Source organism: Pipistrellus kuhlii, unplaced genomic scaffold (assembly GCF_014108245.1).
Source record: "Pipistrellus kuhlii isolate mPipKuh1 unplaced genomic scaffold, mPipKuh1.p scaffold_m20_p_40, whole genome shotgun sequence".
NCBI classification, from domain to species: domain Eukaryota; kingdom Metazoa; phylum Chordata; class Mammalia; order Chiroptera; family Vespertilionidae; genus Pipistrellus; species Pipistrellus kuhlii.
In genome coordinates this window covers 709,781-728,262 of record NW_023425541.1, presented here as the reverse complement: position 1 = coordinate 728,262, position 18,482 = coordinate 709,781, and the positions used below count along the sequence as shown (strand labels likewise).

The window sequence follows — 18,482 nt, the reverse complement described above, 5'->3', positions numbered from 1 at the left end:
CTCATTCTACCTTTAGGAGAAGGCGCCCACATATGCCTTAAGGAACCGCTAAACTATATTTCGGAGGAGTTCTACTTGGATAAATTCAAGCATTGGACCACTGAGAGCTTCAGTTAAAGGAACACTACATGTTGCTAACATCTTAACTTGTGTATTCAGAGCAAGGGTATAAGATTAAAACTAGAGCCACATTGGTATTATTCAGTGGTTAAGCATCAACCTATGAACCAGGAGGTCAAGGTTTGATTCCGGGTCAGGGCACATGCCTGGGTTGTGGGCTCTATCTTCAGTAGGGGTGTGCAGGAGGCAGCCAATCAATGATTCTCTCTCATCATTGATATTTCTCTCTCCCTCTCCCTTACTCTCTGAAATTAATAAGAACATATTTTTTTAAAGACATTAAAACTATATTGTCACTGAGCTGCTGTTAAGCAGGGCAGTAAGGTGATGATACAGAAAGATTGAAATAAGCTAATTCTTTAAGTGTCTTTTGCTTTTATTTAAAGCAACAGGTGCAGAATTTTCTATGATCAAAATCTGAATACAGGTTAATGCATGTTTTCTTCTCCCACATATATGAACCCCATCTGCCATCATCTGTCATTGTCTTTTTAAACGTAAGAGAGAAATAAAAGAAAATGGACATAGACTTACTTATTCTAATAAGAGAGGCCTATTCTAATAGTCTTAAGACAATGTGTTTAAGAGCTACACCTAAACTAGTATTCTCAAAATTGAAAATAAGTTACCAAATCTGTTCAACTTGTGGGAGGTATCCATGTGCTTTCCAAGTCATTGTAGTCACCCAAATGGATCACAGTGTCCACTATCATGCCTTTAGAAAACATTATACTATTACTATGCACATGTATTTTAAAGAAATAGAGAAGAGTAGATAAAAAGAACAGCCTTTCAAACATCAGTTCCTTACATAAGTGGTGACAGTGCTTCACATAGCCAGTTACAAAATACCTCCAAAATTAGACAAAATAAAGACAGAGGCAAAGTTCCATGGGGAATTACATTGTTCAGATGAGCTTTCAATTCAGTGGTTTTTAATTTCCATTTCCTGATTTACTAAGGAGCAAAGGTGAGAATCATCCAACTGATAACAAAATAGAATAAGAAAACAGGATAAATGGCAAGGGCTTTGCGATTTGGAGGCTGGCTGTCAGCAAGAAAAGCTGTAGAGGCTGGAGAAAATAAAACAAAACAAAAAAGAATATTGAATACAATGAGATTGTCATAACTACTAACATTTACTAACTTTAATGTGTCTGGCATAGAGTTATACTAAAGGTTCACTTATATTTGCAAATCCGAGAAAAAGGCATTCTGCAGCACAGTTTTCCTGACAGCTGAGAGCTGCTTGTTTCAAGTACCAAAGCTTTGCAAGTTTTCAACATTTCAGATGGAAACCCTTCCAAAAGGGGTCTCTTACTGTTTTCCGAGATATCATTAAACTGTGATGAATAGGCTTACAATAATGTACAAGTTTTTTCGCTACTATGGCAAATGGCCATATACTGCTGGGTCTTTTGAGTAATTGTTCTTTTTATTAGGTTAGCTCTTTTAGATGCCATCCCTCTTGTCTACCCAGAAAACACCTAATTATCAATGATCACTCTGCTAAGAAACCTTTCCTGAACAACCAGCTGGTATTCTGCCAGCTCATGTAAAACTGCCCACTTCCCTCCTCTGGGTCCCTTTTGTGCCTACACAGACTTCCATGTCCCACCTGAAACTATATAGTCTTTACGTACTTATATGTCTAGCTGATCCACTGGACTGTGGACTCTGAAGACAGAGTTCATGCCTAGCACAGTGCCTAAGACATAATTTGTGCTTTATAAATATTTGCTGAATTAAAGAATGAATGCTTCCAAAATTCTACTTTCTGAACTGCTGTGGGCCTGGATACTGGATACCTAAGCGGTTCAGAACCACATGTATGATAAATTATCAGACTCTAAGTGAAGAATTCTGGGACTTTCCCATAGGTAAAGCACCCAAGCTTAATAAACAGTCTTTGGAAAATCAATTCTGGCCCTCTCAAACCTTTTTTAAATTATTATTACTTCTTGGCTTTTAACTATTTTCTAAGCAAAGAGATATTACTGCACTTAAAATATTAGGCAGACTGTTTATCTCATTTAATAAGATGCCAGTGAACACTTCTAGTATAAAGTAGAATTTTAAGATAATTTTAGGAATGCTAAAACAATCAGCACATAGCATTCAATTCCACTGCTATAGATTCTTCCTAATCTTTAGCAGAATTTTCTACTGAAGCAGGAAAGTGCTATATTATGATATTTAACAACCTATATTGGGAGGTAGTAAAGTTCTAAATGTGATCTGCTTGGGTTTGAAACTTGATTTATCTATTCAGTAGTTATATGTCCTAAGGCAAGTTACTTCACCTCTTGGAGTCTGTTCCTCATCTATAAAAATAGGACTATTAACAATAGTTTTTATTTATTAGGGTCATTGTGAGGGGTAAATGAGATAATACATATAAATCACTTATAATAGTGCTTAATCTATGATTAGCAATATATAAATGCTAGTTATTATTTTTATTCTGTCAGGAAAAGACCCAGCATTTCTCAAGTCACCTATGCTTCCTATACACTGAGTGGCCAGATTATTATGATCTCTGAATGCATAATGATCTGGTCACTGTGTATATACCACGACTGAGCTAGGTCTACTGTAATCTCCTTTTCCAACCCTATGCAATATTTAAGGATTAAAAAAAAAAAAAAAAAAGGTATGACTCCGCCCTGCTGGTGTATCTCAATGTTTGAGCATTGACCTATGAACCAGGAGGTCACAGTTGGATTCCCAGTCAGGGCACATGCCTGAGTTGTAGTCTCCATCCCCAGGAGGGGGCATGCAGGAGGCAGACAATCAATGATTCTCATCATTGATGTTTCTATCTCTCTCCTCTGAAATCAATAAAAAATATTTTTTTTAAAGGATCACTCCCACATTTTAGAAGTCCAGATACCTAATTCAGATAAGATGGATATCATATTTTAAAATGCCCATTTAGAACAGAGGGTTCTATGGACAACATAGTCAAGAATCATATTATTTACATGTGAGTTAGGAGTTACACTGCTTTTCATCTGATCTTTATCTCTAACACACGCTTTTTTCTGCTCTGCTGTTGTAAGGATAAGTACATTTTGACTCCTGTGACAGGCAACCAATCAATATGTCTCTCTCACACTGATGTTTCTCCCCCTCCCTTCCATTCTCACTAAAATTCTATAGAAAAATATCCTCGGGTTAACAAAACAAAACAAAAAAGTACATTCTTACCTACTATAGACCAGGCAAACATCACGATCACCACAAAAAGCCGGACTATGAAGTTTATTGGTCCTGGCTTGGCCAAAAGTACCAGCCGACAAACCAGCAATGCCACTGTCAAGGGAAGTATACAATAGCCCAGCACACAGAGGCTCTGAAAAAAAGATCTAAAAAACAAAGCACACATAAAAAATCATAAACATAGTATCATGATAGTTATTACAGACTTCTATATAATACCTATACCCTAAAATTAACTTTATGAGGCTAGGCCTCTGCATTAGCATATGCTTTAATTTCTCTCCATACTCTTCCTTCTCTCCTTTTAAACTCCTTAAGAGTCAACCATCTAGGATATCAGATGATCTACTCTAATTCCTAAAGACCTTTCTCCCACTGAACCTCTCAGAAAGTTCTTAATCTTTTCAAGTTTATAGACCTATTTGAGAATTTGTTGAAAGCTACGGACCATCTGTTCCCCAAAATGGACATAATCCTTTAACACAAAAATTCTGCCTATGATTTTAGAGCTGGAGAGAGCATCTGAAGCTTATCAAAGGACTCTGGATAATTTAAGATAATTTAACTCAACCAAGTTATCTCTGTTCAGTGGTTTTTATGAGAACATCCTCTTTATCCCTCATTTATTTTGATTTTTCTTTTAAAAAATTACCTAACTAGCCCTGCCAGTGAAGGTCATTAGTTGAGAACCGGCCTATGAACCAGGAAGTCAGAATTCAATTCCTAATCAGGGTACATGCCCAGGTATCAGGCTCAATTCCCAGTAAGGGGTATGCAGGAGGCAGCCAATCAATGATTCTCTCTCATCACTGATGTTTCTATCTCTCTCTTCCTCTCCCTACCTCTCTAAAATCAATAAAAATAAAAAATATTACCTAACTAGCCAGGCTCCCTTAAAAATCTTAGATATGCTATCTAAAAAAATAAGAAAGGATAGATTTTAATAATACTCACATATTTCCTCCAAGAAGTTTTGAGTTGAGGGTGATGGTAACTGCACCAAACCAGATAATGACAAACACTTCTGCAAACTGGGGCCCTCCATCATTTTCATTATCTGCAGAGCCTCTTTGAAGCATTCTATGACAAAAGAAAAATGGCATGAGAATTGACTATTCTTTTACTTAAAGCAATGAAGTTAAGACATGGGTTCTCAAAGTTTGAATCAGGGAGTTACCCTACACGTCACCTGAAGATCTGCAATATGTAGGCTCTGTGAAAGGAAAATTCCAGGAATTGTTAAGTCTCCATTCTTTTTTAAAAAAAATTTCTTTATTGATAAAGATGTTACATATGTGTCCTTATTCCCCCATTACCCCTCCAATCCCCCCAACTCATGCCTTCAGCACCCTGGTGTCTGTGTCCATTGATTAGGCTTATATGCATGCATACGAGTCTTTTGGTTGATCTCTCCCTCTTACCCCCACCTTCCTCTACCTTCCCTCTGAGGTGTGATCATCTGATTGATGTTTCTGTGTCTCTGGATCTGTTTTTTGTTCATCAGTTTATGTTGTTCATTACATTCTATAAATGAGTGAAATCATGTGATACTTATCTTTCTCTGACTGGTATATTTTACTTAGTATAATGCTCTCCAGTTGCATCCATGCTGTTGCAAATGGTAAGAACTCTCTTTTTACCTGTCAGAATGGCCAACATCAACAAATCAACAAACGACAAGTGTTGGCGTGGTTGCAGAGAAAAAGGAACCCTCGTGCACTGCTGGTGGGAATGCAGACTGGTGCAACCACTGTGGAGAACAGTGTGGAGTTTCCTCAAAAAACTGAAAATGGAACTCCCATTTGACCCAGTAATCCCACTTCTAGGAATATATCCCAAGAAACTAGAAACACCAATCAGAAAGGATATATGCACCCCTATGTTCATACCAGCACAATCTACAATAGCCAGAATTTGGAAACAGCCTAGGTGCCCGTCAGCAGATGATTGGATCAAAAAACTATGGTACATCTACACAATGGAATACTATGCTGCCATAAAAAAGAAGGAATTCTCATCATTTGCAGCAACCTGGATGGAATTGGAGAACATCATGCTGAGTGAAATAAGCCAATCAATGAAAGAGAAACACCACATGACCTCACTCATTTGTGGATAATAAAGAGCATTATAAACTGATGAACCAAAAGATAGATATAGAGACAGTATATCAACAAGTAGACTGTCAAATTACAGCAGGGAGGGGAGGAAGATCTGGGGGAGATAACAGATCAACCAAAGGACTTTTATACATGCATATAAGTACAACCAATGGACACAAAACTCTGGGGAGGGAGGGGATGTGTGGGAGGGAGGGAGGGAGGGAGGCAAAAAAAATCAATAAAATATAATAAATAAATAAATAAATAAAAATAAATAAAGTGCTCTTCACTGTAAAAAAAAAAAGAACTCTCTTTTTTACTGCAGCATAGTATTCCATTGTGTAGATGTACCAGTTTTTAATCCATTCATCTACTGATGGGCACTTAAGTTGTTTCCAAATCTTAGCTATGGTGAATTGTGCTGCTATGAACATAGGGGTGCATATATCCTTTCTGATTGGTGTTTCTAGTTTCTTAGGATACATTCCTAGAAGTGGGATCACTGGCTCAAATGGGAGTTCCATTTTTAGTTTTCTTTGGAAAAGCCATACTCTTCTCCACAGTGGCTGTACCAGTCTGCATTCCTACCAGCAGTGTACGAGGATTCATTTTTATCCACATCATCACCAGCACTTGTCATTTGTTGATTTGTTGATGATAGCCATTCTGACAGGTGTGAGATGGTACCACATTGTCCTTTTGATTTGCATCTCTCTGGTGATTAGTGACTTTGAGCATGTTTTCATATGCCTCAGCCTTCCGTCTTCTTTAGAAAAGTATCTATTTAGGTCTGTTGCCCATTTTTTTATTGGGTTGTTTATCTTCCTTTTGTTAAATTGCATGAGTTCCCTGAAAATGTGGGAAATTAAACCCTTATCAGTGATAACATTGGGAAATATGTTCTCCCCTGCAGTGGGCTTTCTTGTTGTTTTGTTGATGGTATCTTTTGCTGTGAAAAAGCTTTTTATTTTGATGTAGTCCCATTTGTTTATTTTCTCTTTAGCTTCCATTGTCCTGGGAGCAATATCAGTGAAGAAGTACTTTTGGCATATGTCTGCAATTTTGCTGCCTGTGGATTATTCCTCTAGTATTTTTATGGTTTCCTGTCTTATGTGTAATTCATGCCTCCTGTGTTGAAAATTGGGCATAATGGTTTAGACCGATTTCTGGGTTCTCTATTCTATTCCACTGATCTGTATGTCTTGTGCCAGAACCAGGCTTTTTTGAGAACAGTGGCTTTGTTATACAGCTTGCTATCTGGTATTGAGATTCCACCTACTTTGTTCTTCTTTCTCAGGATTGCTGCATATATTTGGGGGTTTTTATTCCAGATGAATTTTTGGAAAGTTTGTTATAGGTCTGTGAAATATACCGTTGGTATTTTAACGGGGAGAGCATTGAATCTATACATTGCTTTGGGTAGTATGGACATTTTAATGATGTTGATTCTACCAATCCATGAACATGGTATGTTCTTCCATCTGTTATTGTCTTCCTCTATCTCTTTTTTCAATGTCCTGTAGTATTCTGCGTATAGGTCTTTTACCTCCTTACTTCTAGGAGTTTACTTTTAGGTATCTTAATTTTTTTGGTGCCATGGTAAATGGGATTGCTTTTTTAGGTTACCAAAGAGATCAAAGAAGAAATTAAAAACATCCAGAAGCCGAAACCAGTTTGGCTCAGTGGATAGAGCGTTGGCCTGCAGACTAAAGGGTCCCAGGTTCGATTCTGGTCAAGGTCATGTACCTTGGTTTCGAGCACATCCCCAGTAGGGGGTGTGCAAGAGGCAGCTGATCGATGATTCTCTCTCATCGATGTTTCTAACTATCCCTCTCTCTTCCTCTCTGTAAAAAAAAAATCAATAAAATATATATTTTTAAAAACAAACATTCTGGAGAAGAAACAGACATGGTGGAGAAACCAAGATAGCGATAGCGGCAAAAGTAAACAACTACACTGCTGCCTCACACAACAATTTCAAAACTACAACTAAAAGACAAAACGTCTATCACCCAGAACCATGGGAAAGCAGGCTGAATGGAAGTCTTACAACTAGAAGGAAAGAGAAAGGAGCACAAATGCTGAAAAGCTGAGGTACAGAGGCACACAAATCAGGCTAGTGGCGGGTGACACCCATACACAGCTGATTTCTCAACAGAAACTATGCAAGTCAGATGGGAGTGGCAAGAAATATTCAAAGTGATGAATAGCAAGAACCTACAAGCAAGATTACTCTACTCATCAAAGTTATCAGTCAGAATTGAAGGGCAGCCCAAAACCGATTTGGCTCAGTGGATAGAGCGTCGGTCTGCGGACTGAAAGGTCCCAGGTTCGATTCCAGTCAAGGACATGTACATTGGTTGAGGGCATATTCCCAGTGGGGGGTGTGCAGGAGGCAGCTGGTCAATGTTTCTTTCTCATCAATGTTTCTAGCTCTCTATCCTTCTCCCTTCCTCTCTGTAAAAAATCAATAAAATTAAAAAGAAACAAATTGAAGGGCAGATAAAGAGCTTCACAGATAAGAAAAAGCAAAAGATGTTCATCACCGCCAAACCAGTATTATATGAAATGCTGACAGGTATTCTTTAAAAAGAGGAAAAAGAAGAAAAAAGTAAAGATAAAAATTATGAACAACAAATATATATCTGTCAACAAGTGAATCTAAAGTCAAGTGAATTAAAAATCTGAGAAATAGAATAAACTGGTGAATATAATAGAAACAGGGGCATAGAATGGGAGGGGATTGATTAATCTCAGGGGGAGAGGGGTGTCTGTGTGGGAGGTACAGGAAGAGACTGAACAAAAATCATATACCTATAGATGAGGACAGCGGGGGAGGGGGGGTAAGGGCAGAGGGTGGAGTGGGAACTGGGTGGAGGGGAGCTATAGGGGGAAAAAGGAGAAACAATTGTAATAATCTGAACAATAAAGATTTATTAAATTTAAAAGAAAAGAAATAAACAATGTGCTTTAATAATTGTTACAATAAAAAATAATAGAAAATAAAGAAATAAATAAAAACATCCTGGAAACTAATGACAATAAAAACACAACAATCCAAAATCTATGGGACACAATGAAAGCAGTCCTGAGAGGGAAGCTTACAGCAAGCACTACAGGTATACCTAAAAAAAAATGGTAATAAATCATCTAACACTACACCTCAAAGATTTAGAAAGACAGCAACAAGAAAAGCCCATTGTAAGCACAAGAAAGGAGAAAATAAAGATCAAAGCAGAAATAAAGGATATAGAAACCAAAAAAACAATTCAAAAGATCAATGAAACTGAGAGTTGGTATTTTGAAGGGATAAACAAGACTGATGAACCTCTAGCCAGGCTCACCAAGAAACAGAGAGAGAGGACCCAAATAAACAAAATCAGAAAAGAAAGAGGCAAAATAACAACAGACCTCACTGAAATACAAAGAATGTTAAAAAATACTATGAACAACTCTATTCCAACAAACTGGACAACCTGGAGGAAATGGACATATTCCTAAAAAATATATAACCTTCCAAAACTCAATCAGGAAGAATCTAAAAATCTCAACAGACCAGTGACTTAGGAAGAAATTGAAACAGTCATCAAAAAGCTTCCAGCAAACAAAAGCCCAGGGCCAGATGGCTTCATAGGAGAGTTTTACCAAACATTCAAGGAAGAACTAAAACCTATCCTCTTCAGACTATTCCAAAAAATTCAAGAGGAAGGAACACTTTCAAACTCCTTCTATGAAGCCAGCATCACCCTAATACCAAAACCAGATAAAGACAACTCAATAAAAGAGAACTACAGGCCAATATCCCTCATGAATATAGATGCCACAATCCTCAACAAAATTCTAGCAAATGAGCTCCAGCAGCACATCAGGAAGATCATACACCATGACCAAGTAGGATTTATTCTGGGAATGCAAGGATGGTACAGTATCCGCAAATCAGTAAACGTGATACATCACATACACAAATTGAAAGATAAAAATCATATAGTCATATCAATCAATGCAGAAAAAGCATTTGATAAAATCCAACACCCTTTCCTGATAAAAACTCTCAACAAGGTGGGAATAGAAGGATCATACCTCAACATAATAAAAGCTATATATGATAAACCCACAGCAAACAGCATACTCAATGGGCAAAAACTAAAACCATTCCTTCTAAGAACAGGAAAAAGACAGGGATGCCCACTCTCACCACTCCTGTCTGAGATAGTACTAGAAGTACTAGCCATTGCAATTAGACAGGAAGAAGAAATAAAAGGCATCCAAATTGGAAAAGAAGAAGTAAAATTGTCCTTATTTGAAGATGACATGATATTGTACATAAAAAAAACCAAAGACTCCATCAAAAAACTAATAGATTAAATAATGAATTTGGCAATGTAGCAGGATACAAAATTAATGCCAAGAAATCTATGACATTTCTATATACCAATAGTGAACTTACAGAAACAAAGACTAAAAAAGCAATCCCATTTAACATTGCACCAAAAAAATTAAGATACCTAGGAATAACATAACTAAGGAGATAAAAGACCTATACACAGAAAACTACACGACACTGAAAAAAGAGATAGAGGAAAATGTAAACAGATGGAAGAACAAACCATGTTCATGGATTGATAGAATCAACATAATGAAAATGTCCATACTTCCCAAAGCAATTTATAGGTTCAATGCACTCCCTATTAAAATACCAACGGCATACTTCACAGACCTAGGAAGAACTCTCCAAAAATTCATCTGGAACAACAACAAAAAAAGACCCCAAATAGCCACAGCAATCCTGAGAAAGAAGAATAAAGTAGGAGGGATCTCAATACCATTTTTCAAGCTGTATCACAAAGCCACTATTCTCAAAACAGCCTGCTACTGGCACAGGAACAGACATGTGGATCGATGGAATACAATAGAGAATCCGGATATCGACTCAAACCTCTATACTCAATATTTGACAGAAGATGAATGAACATAAAATGGAGTCAAGACAGTATCTTCAATAAATGGTGTTGGGAAAATTGGACAGATACTTGCAAAAAAATTAAACTAGATCATCAACTTACACCATACACAAAAATAAACTCAAAATGGATACAGGACTTAAACATAAGACAGGAAACCATAAAAATACTAGAGGCATCCACAGGCAGCAAAATCTCTGACATATGCCAAAAGAACTTCTTCACTGATACTGCCCATAGAGCAATGGAAGCTAAAGAGAAAATAAACAAATGGGACTACATCAAAATAAGAAGCTTTTTCACAGCAAAGAAACCAACAACAAAACAACAAGAAAGCCCACTGTATGGGAGAACATATTTGCAAATGTTATCATTGATAAAGGTTTAAGCTCCAACATCTACAGGCAGCTTATACAACTTAATAAAAGGAAAATAAATGATCCAATTAAAAGATGGGCAATGGACCTAAATAGAATATTTTCAAAGAAGACAGAAGGAAGGCCAAGAGGCACATGAAAACATGCTCAAAGTCACTAATTATCTGAGAGATGCAAATCAAAACAACAACGCTGTACCATCTCACACATGTCAGAATGGCCAACATCAACAAATCAACAAATGACAAGTGTTGGAAAGGTTGTGGAGAAAAAGGAACACTCGTGCACTGCTGGTGGGAATGCAGACTGGTGCAACCACTGTGGAGAACAGTATGGACTTTCCTCAAAAAACTGAAAATGGAACTCCTATTTGACCCAGTAATCCTACTCCTAGGAATATATCCCAAGAAACTAGAAACACCAATCAGAAAGGATCTATGCACCCCTATGTTCATAGCAGCACAATTTACAATAGCTAAGATTTGGAAACAACCTAGGTGCCCGTCAGCAGATGATTGGATCAAAAAACTATGGTACATCTATACAAAGGAATAGTATGCTGCCATAAAATAGGAATTCTTATCATATGGAGCAACCTGGATGGAATTGGAGAACATTAGGTTGAGTGAAATAAGCCAGTCAATGAAAGAAAAACACAACATTATCTCATTCATTTATGGATAATAAAGAACATTATAAACTGATGAACAAAAAGATAGATACAGAGACAGTAAAGCAACAAATAGACTGTCAAATTACAGCAAGGAGGGTAGGGAGATATGAGGAAGATAAGAGATCAACCCAAGGACTTGTATGCATGCATATAAGCATAACCAATGGATGAAAAACTCTGGGGAGGAAGGGCAGGTATGGGAGTGGGAGAGAGGGCAATGGTAAGATATGTACGCATATAATACCTTAATAAAAAATAAATAAAAATATACATTGAAAAAATGAGTAAATGGTAGCTGATTTGTGTTATGTAAGATCCCTGACAATAGACCTTCTGTATTACCTATTATTGTATCCACCTGGCATATAGTAGACCCCAATAAAATTTTATTTCAAATGTTTATATTTGAAAGATAATTTTTAAGGCATGAATCTGCAAGAAAAGAACATTTAACTCTGAAGTGTTACTATTAATAAAATACTTTAGACAATTAAAAAAATTATTAGACTTAATAAATGAATTCAGCAATGTAGCAGGATACAAAATTAACGCCAAGAAGACTATGGCATTTCTATACACCAATAATGAACTTACAGAAAGAGAGACTAAGCCTCCATTCTTTCCAACTTCAAATGCCTCACGAGTACAAGGAATACTCCATTTGGCTTTGTTGGAATGTTTAAAAGTATCACCAATGACCTTTTTTTGTTAAGCAGAGGTTATAAACTGAAAAATCAAATTGGCTCACAGATGTGCTTGAAATATTTTTAAATTCAAGTTGATGTTATTTTAATATTGAGAAGTTTCACATAAAAATAATGTATTTCTTCTTCTTTTTTTTTTTTGAGATAGAAAAGAAGGGGGAAGAGGGGAAGGAAGGGGGATTTGTTGTTCCACTTATATGTGTTCATTGATTGATTCTTGTATGTGTCCTGAATGGGGATCAAACACGCAAGCTTGGAATATTGGGACAATGCTCTAGCCAACCGAGCTATCCGACCAGAGCTTATTTTTGGGTTTTCTTGAAAAATCAGAAGTTTCTAACATGAAGCTAGCATTCTAAATGACGACAATCAGGTGTAGTTGGCATAGCAGTCGGTTCCACAAAGGGCTTACAGTCACCAATTCATAATGCATACATTCAACTTATTTCTCTAGCCCTTAGACACATTTGAATTTGTAATCCTTGGGTTAAGGTTTCAGTTCTGACATTTAAAAATTAAAAGTCTATAAACCTATTTAGTTGATTTTTTTAAATAAAAATATTCAGATTATTACTAAAAGACTTTGCTTTCAAATTGAGTAGTTGAACAGTCACTTAAATATCCTTTTTTTGTCTAAGAATTTTACAGATGTAAACTGTCTCAAATTCTGGACTTAGAACACTTGGACTCAGTGTTCATTTTTTCAGAAAAATAGTAAGTAACATCAAGTTCATGACCTCTTATTATTATATGGTATTGAGAAGTCACACAGTAAGGCTTGCCCTGTTATGCTGTTTGCCAGTAAAGGCTTTTATATTGTGGTTGTGCATACTCCATTCTGAGTCCTAATAACCCGATGCAAAGAATTCCAGCACTCATGATCACATGTTGCCTGAAATCCCTATTGCTTCAGCATGGTATAATGAAAAAAATATGAACTGGCCTGGAAAACAAAAGAGCCAGATACTGATTCTAGTTCTATTACTAGGTACGTAAACTGGAGAACATTACGGTGTCCAGTTTTATTCTCTGCAAATAAGGAGTTAAATGACATAATCTCTAAGGTTAATCTTTGGAAAAAAAATAAAAATAAAAAGTATATGCTCAGAGCTTCTAATAAACCCTTCCATCAAGGCATTAAATTATTTCCTTGTTATTATGGTTATTAAAAACATAAAAAATAGAAGTCAATGTTATTACATAAATTAGCATATGCTTGACACATTAAAAAAATAGGTAGAGAAGCCAGTAAGAAACTTGTTAAATTTAGAATCATAAAAGGTTAGGCCATGAAAGGACTCTCAACCAAATTCTTTTACAGATAAATAAGAGAAAACCCAGAGAGGTTAGGTGGGAAGAGATGTGCAATATTCATAAAGGTAGAGAATGGACAGTCGAGGAAACCTAAGGTAAATCCCAAGTTTACCACTGATTATGTGATCTTGATTCATCCTCACTCTCCATGAACCTAAGTTTTTTGTTGAAAAAGGGAAATCACATTCACCTCTTATTATAAGAAAAGGCATTTAAACATTTCTGGAAAAAATCATTATACAAATTTTGGTTACTAATAGCCCAAAGTCACTTTGCTGATAGGAGGCAGGATGAGAATCAAGAACTGAGTCCTAGTACAGTATATTTTCCATTCTACCCCTTGTTATATTCCCATCTCCAATAGAACTTTGCTCTCCTTCTGCCTGAGTCTCCCTTTACATACAATGCATATGGACAGCATCACACTTCGAAATGTGATCTTGCTCTGAACTCTACCACTTCTCTGTAATAAATTCTCATTCATATATTAGTAAGATTTAAAAAGAATTATGTTTGCAAATAAACAGTTATTTAACCTATAGATATTTAATTAAGTTAATTATAGGGAAGTGTACACGAATAAATAAATATTAGGTCTAGTAATAATTAATGTCGTTTTCTAATACTTTTTTAAATCGAATTTATTTAAACAATACAACAAAATTTAATCAACAATATAGTTGCCATTGTTTTCTACTACTTGTGCCCAATGCTCAGGAAGCATTTTAATCCCTCTGTTGTAAAATTCTTGTGATTTTGATGCAAAAAATTCGCATTTTTGAGGCATTCTTCATTATTAAATTTTTTTCCAAGAAGAAAGTTTTGCAAAGAACGAAACAAATGGTAATCGGAAGGGGCAATATCAGGAGAATATGCAGGATGAGGGAGAACTTCCCATTCCAACTGGTGCAGTTTTTCAGCAGTGATTCTTGCAGTATGCGGTCGTGCGTTATCGTGGTGAAGAATTACGCCCTTCCGATTAATCAGCGTGGGTTCTTTTTCTCTTAAAGCTTGGGCTAACCTTTCCAATTGGGCACTATACACTGCACTTGTAATGGTTTGGTTAGATGGTAAAAGTTCATAATGAAGAATTCCTTTAAAATTCCACCAAATACACAATATCACTTTTTTCGCCTGCAAGTCAGGTTTTGGCGTGGGCTGTGGAGCCTCATTTTTGTCCTACCATTGAGGCCGCCTTTTCAAATTAACATACAGCACCCATTCTTCATCTCCGGTAACAATTTGCTCTAAAAACGGCAAACGGTTTTGACGAGAGAGGAGCAAACTGCAAATTGTGACTCTTTGATTACGGTTGTTGTCGGTCAACTCATGAGGAACCCATTTTCCAAACTTTTGGACTTTGCCAAGTGCATGCAATTGATTGGAAATTGTTTTTTGTGAACAATTTAAAGTTGTCGCAAGCTCTTGTTGGGTAATTTGAGGATTTTGCACCAAAAGAGCTTGAAGAGCTTCTTGATCAAAATTGGACACACGGCCTCGACCACTCTTGTCATCTAACGAAAAATTTCCCTCGCGAAATTTCTCAAACCAACACTGACATTTTCTGGCCTAACTGTATCTTGACCAAGAGCACTACAGATTTTTTTGCAGCCTCACTTGCTTTTCTTCCTAATTGGAACTCGTAAAGCATGCAGTGCCGAATATGCTCTTCATCCGCCATCTTCTTAGCCCTAGTTTTGCAACAAAAACCAAACCAAACACAAACTTTTTCAAGCAAAACTTGTTAATTGCACTTCACACGTTCTGTAGATACCACGTGTTTGAAGGTTATGTCAATACAAGTCAACGCCAAGCAAGATTTTAAATGAATGTTTAAAAACGACATTAATTATTACTAGACCCGATATTTGTTGAATAGCTAAAACATGCTAAGAAGTCATTGGTAAACACAGGTAGACATAATTTTTACATCTTTAATGCCATAACTCTTTGAACTGATCTAGAAAGTACCTGACTTTTTATTTACTAGAGGCCCGATGCACAAAATTCATGCACCGGAGGAGTTGGGGGAAGGGGTCCCCAAAGCCCAGCCTGCACCCTTTCCAATCCGGGACTGCTGGCTCCTAATTGTTCATCTGCCTGCCAGCCTGATCACCCCTAACTGCCCCCCAGCTGTCCTGGTCGTCCCTCACTGCCCCCCCCTGCTGGCCTTGCTGCCCCAAACTGCCCCCCTGCCAGCCTGGTCATCCCCAACTTCCCCCCTCTGCCGGCCTGGTAGCCCCCAACTGTCCCCCTCTGCCAGCCTGATCACCTCTAACTGCCCCCCTGCCAACTTGGTTGTCCCTCATTGCCCCCCACCAGCCTAGTTGCCCCCAACTGCCCCCCTTACAGTCTGGTAGCCCCCAACTGCCCCCCTACTGACCTGGTCACCCACAACTGCCCCCCCCCTCACTGGCCTGGTTGCTCCCAACTTCCCCCCTGCCTGCCTGGTAACTCCCAACTGGACCCTTGTTGGCCTGGTCACCCCCAACTTCCCCCCCATTGGCCTGGTCACCCCTATATGTCCCCCACGCTGGCCTGGTCACCCACAGAGCCTGTTCAGTTGTTTGGTCGTCCCTCACTATCCCCCTTGCCAGTTTGGTTGCCCCATGCAGCCTGCTGTTCAGTTATTTGGTCAACCCTCACTTACCTACCTGCTGGCCTGGTTGCCCGACGCAGCCTGCTATTTGGTAGTTCATCTGGTCGTTTAGATCATGACAGCCCCTGGCTTTTTATATATTAGGATTTTTATTTTTATGCTACCTGACTTTTTAGATTTAAATACATAAGGAGTATAATATGTCATAGAAGTCATAAATAAAACATTCCGTCAAAATTCCCCAATTTTAAAATTCCAAAAAAGGTTTAGTATATCTCAAATGACAAAGGAAATATGTGTACTTACAGTGCGAGTGTCACACAAAGGACCAAAGGGCCCCATAAATCCCCTACAAGGCAAGAAAAGACAGAAGACTGTTATGAAACAACCATGCAGTATTTTATATCTTTATGCCAATAGCTACCTCTCTCACTCTTGGAATTCAGACATTAATGCACTGTCTGCCTAAGCCTTCCCTCCTCTATTACCCCTTTCCTTGCCCTACCTGGTCCCCAATTTTAAATGTTCTTCTTTATAGATCCTTTAAGTTTTATTTCATATCCCACAAATTACCCCTCTCGCCACTCACTAAGTCCCATTCCAATATGCTATAGTTAAAGACCAATGGATGAGGAATACCCCATCCTGCACCCTCAGAAAGACTAGACTCAAGTAATTTCACTAATCTGAGACTACGTTAAACAAGGCAAGTATAATCAGGCCCATCTCACAAATCCTATCTACAATAATAAAGGAGTAATTTGCAAATTAACCATCACTCTGTTACACCCACAAGCCACGCCCACCAGCCAGTCAGGAGCGAGTATGCAAATTAACCCAACTAAGATGGCTGTGGCCACAGAGCAAGCAAGAGGCTTGGGTTTCCCCGGCAATGGAGGAAGCCACGCTTTCCACACACTCTGGCCAGCCCAGGCCTCCACTCAAGGCTGTAAAGTTTCAATTATAGAAGATAAAGAAATCCCAACAAAAATGGCTGCGGCCTCGGAGCACACAGGAGGCTTGGCTCCACTCAAGGCTACAAAGTTTCAATTATAGAAGATAATTAAATCCCAGATACCAGGGCCTCTGCTTGGGTCACCAGAGGGCGTGGCCGGCCTGCAAATAACCACAGGCCCCTTGCCCAGGCTGCTCCATGCTCCAAGGGAACCCCCACCCTGATCAGGGACACTCTTCAGGGCAAACTAACTGGCCCCCACCCATGCACCAGGCCTCTATCCTATCTAATAAAAGAGTAATATGCGGATTAACCATCACTCCAACACACAAGATGGCTGCCCCCATGTCATCAAAGATGGCTTCCCCCATGTGGACACAAGATGGCCACCACAAGATGGCCAACAGGGGAGGGCAATTAGAGGTGACCAGGCCGGCAGAGGAGGGAAGTTGGGGGCAACCAGGCCTGCAGGGAAGGGCAGTTGGAGTGGGGAGATCAAGGCCTGCAGAGGAGAGCAGATGGGGGGGACCAAGCCAGCAGGGCAGGGCAGTTAGGGGTGACCAGGCCTGCAGAGGAGGGCTGTTAGGGGTAAACAGGCTGGCAGGTGAGCAGTTAGGCCTCAATTAGGTTGGAAGGGGAGTCGTTAAAAGGTGATCAGGCTGGCAGGTAGAAGCAGTCAGGGGCAATCAGGAAGGCAATCAGGCAAGCAGGCAGTTGGAAGCCAGCAATCCTGGATTGTGAGAGGGATCCTAGATTGGAGAGGATGCAGGCTGGCCTGAGGGACACTCCTGCGCCGCCACCCCCCCCCCCCCCCCCCCCCGGCCCTGCTGTGCACAAATTTTGTGCACCGGGCCTCTAGCATGAAAAATATAGCTGAGAAGCAAGTCATTTTCCCAAGTTTATATCAACAGTTAGATATAGAGGTGGGGCCAGAACCAACGTCTTTTGATTCCTACTATGAAGTTCTTTCCACTCTGCCACACTGCTTTTCTTTTATAATTACTACATTGAACTAAAATGGGATTGCTGTTGTTAAAGGTAAAAAATCAGCCCAATATTGGTAATTTTATAAGGTTAAACTTGTTTTAAAATTTTATTTCTTTACTGATTTTAGAGGGAGAGAGAGAAAAAAACACTAATTTGTTGTTCCACTTACTTATGCATCTATTGGTTAATTCTTGTATGTACCCTAACAGGGGATCAAACCCTCAACCTTGACACATCCAGACAGTGCTCCAAACAGCTGTTCTACCCAGCCAGAACAATAAGGTTAAACTTTAACAAATAACATGAAAGCTTTTTGAAAAGTATAAAAGGTTCTGCCAACATCAGGTCTAACCACAGTGATTCTCAATCAGTAATGATTTGTGATTAATATTCCAGCAATTCAATAATATGCAGCTTAGAGCACTATTACCTTCCTCACATATATAGATTTACCTAAAAGAACACTAC

The 18,482-nt window shown here is 38.5% G+C and overlaps 1 protein-coding gene across 3 annotated transcripts in view; it reads right to left on the bottom strand.

Annotated features, from left to right (window-relative positions):
- Nucleotides 1–340: 340 nt before the first annotated feature.
- YIPF6 (Yip1 domain family member 6) overlaps nt 341–18,482 on the bottom strand; it is a 39,356-nt gene continuing 21,214 nt past the window's right edge. For all 3 annotated transcript variants that reach the window (XM_045571894.1, XM_036411412.2, XM_036411413.2), the window contains 4 exons: nt 16,379–16,421; nt 4,297–4,422; nt 3,331–3,488; nt 341–1,193 (listed from right to left, as the gene is read on the bottom strand). In XM_045571894.1, coding sequence (XP_045427850.1) covers nt 1,078–1,193; nt 3,331–3,488; nt 4,297–4,422; nt 16,379–16,421 — 443 coding nt within the window. In that variant the 3' untranslated portion in view covers nt 341–1,077. The remainder of the gene's footprint in view (nt 1,194–3,330; nt 3,489–4,296; nt 4,423–16,378; nt 16,422–18,482) is intronic.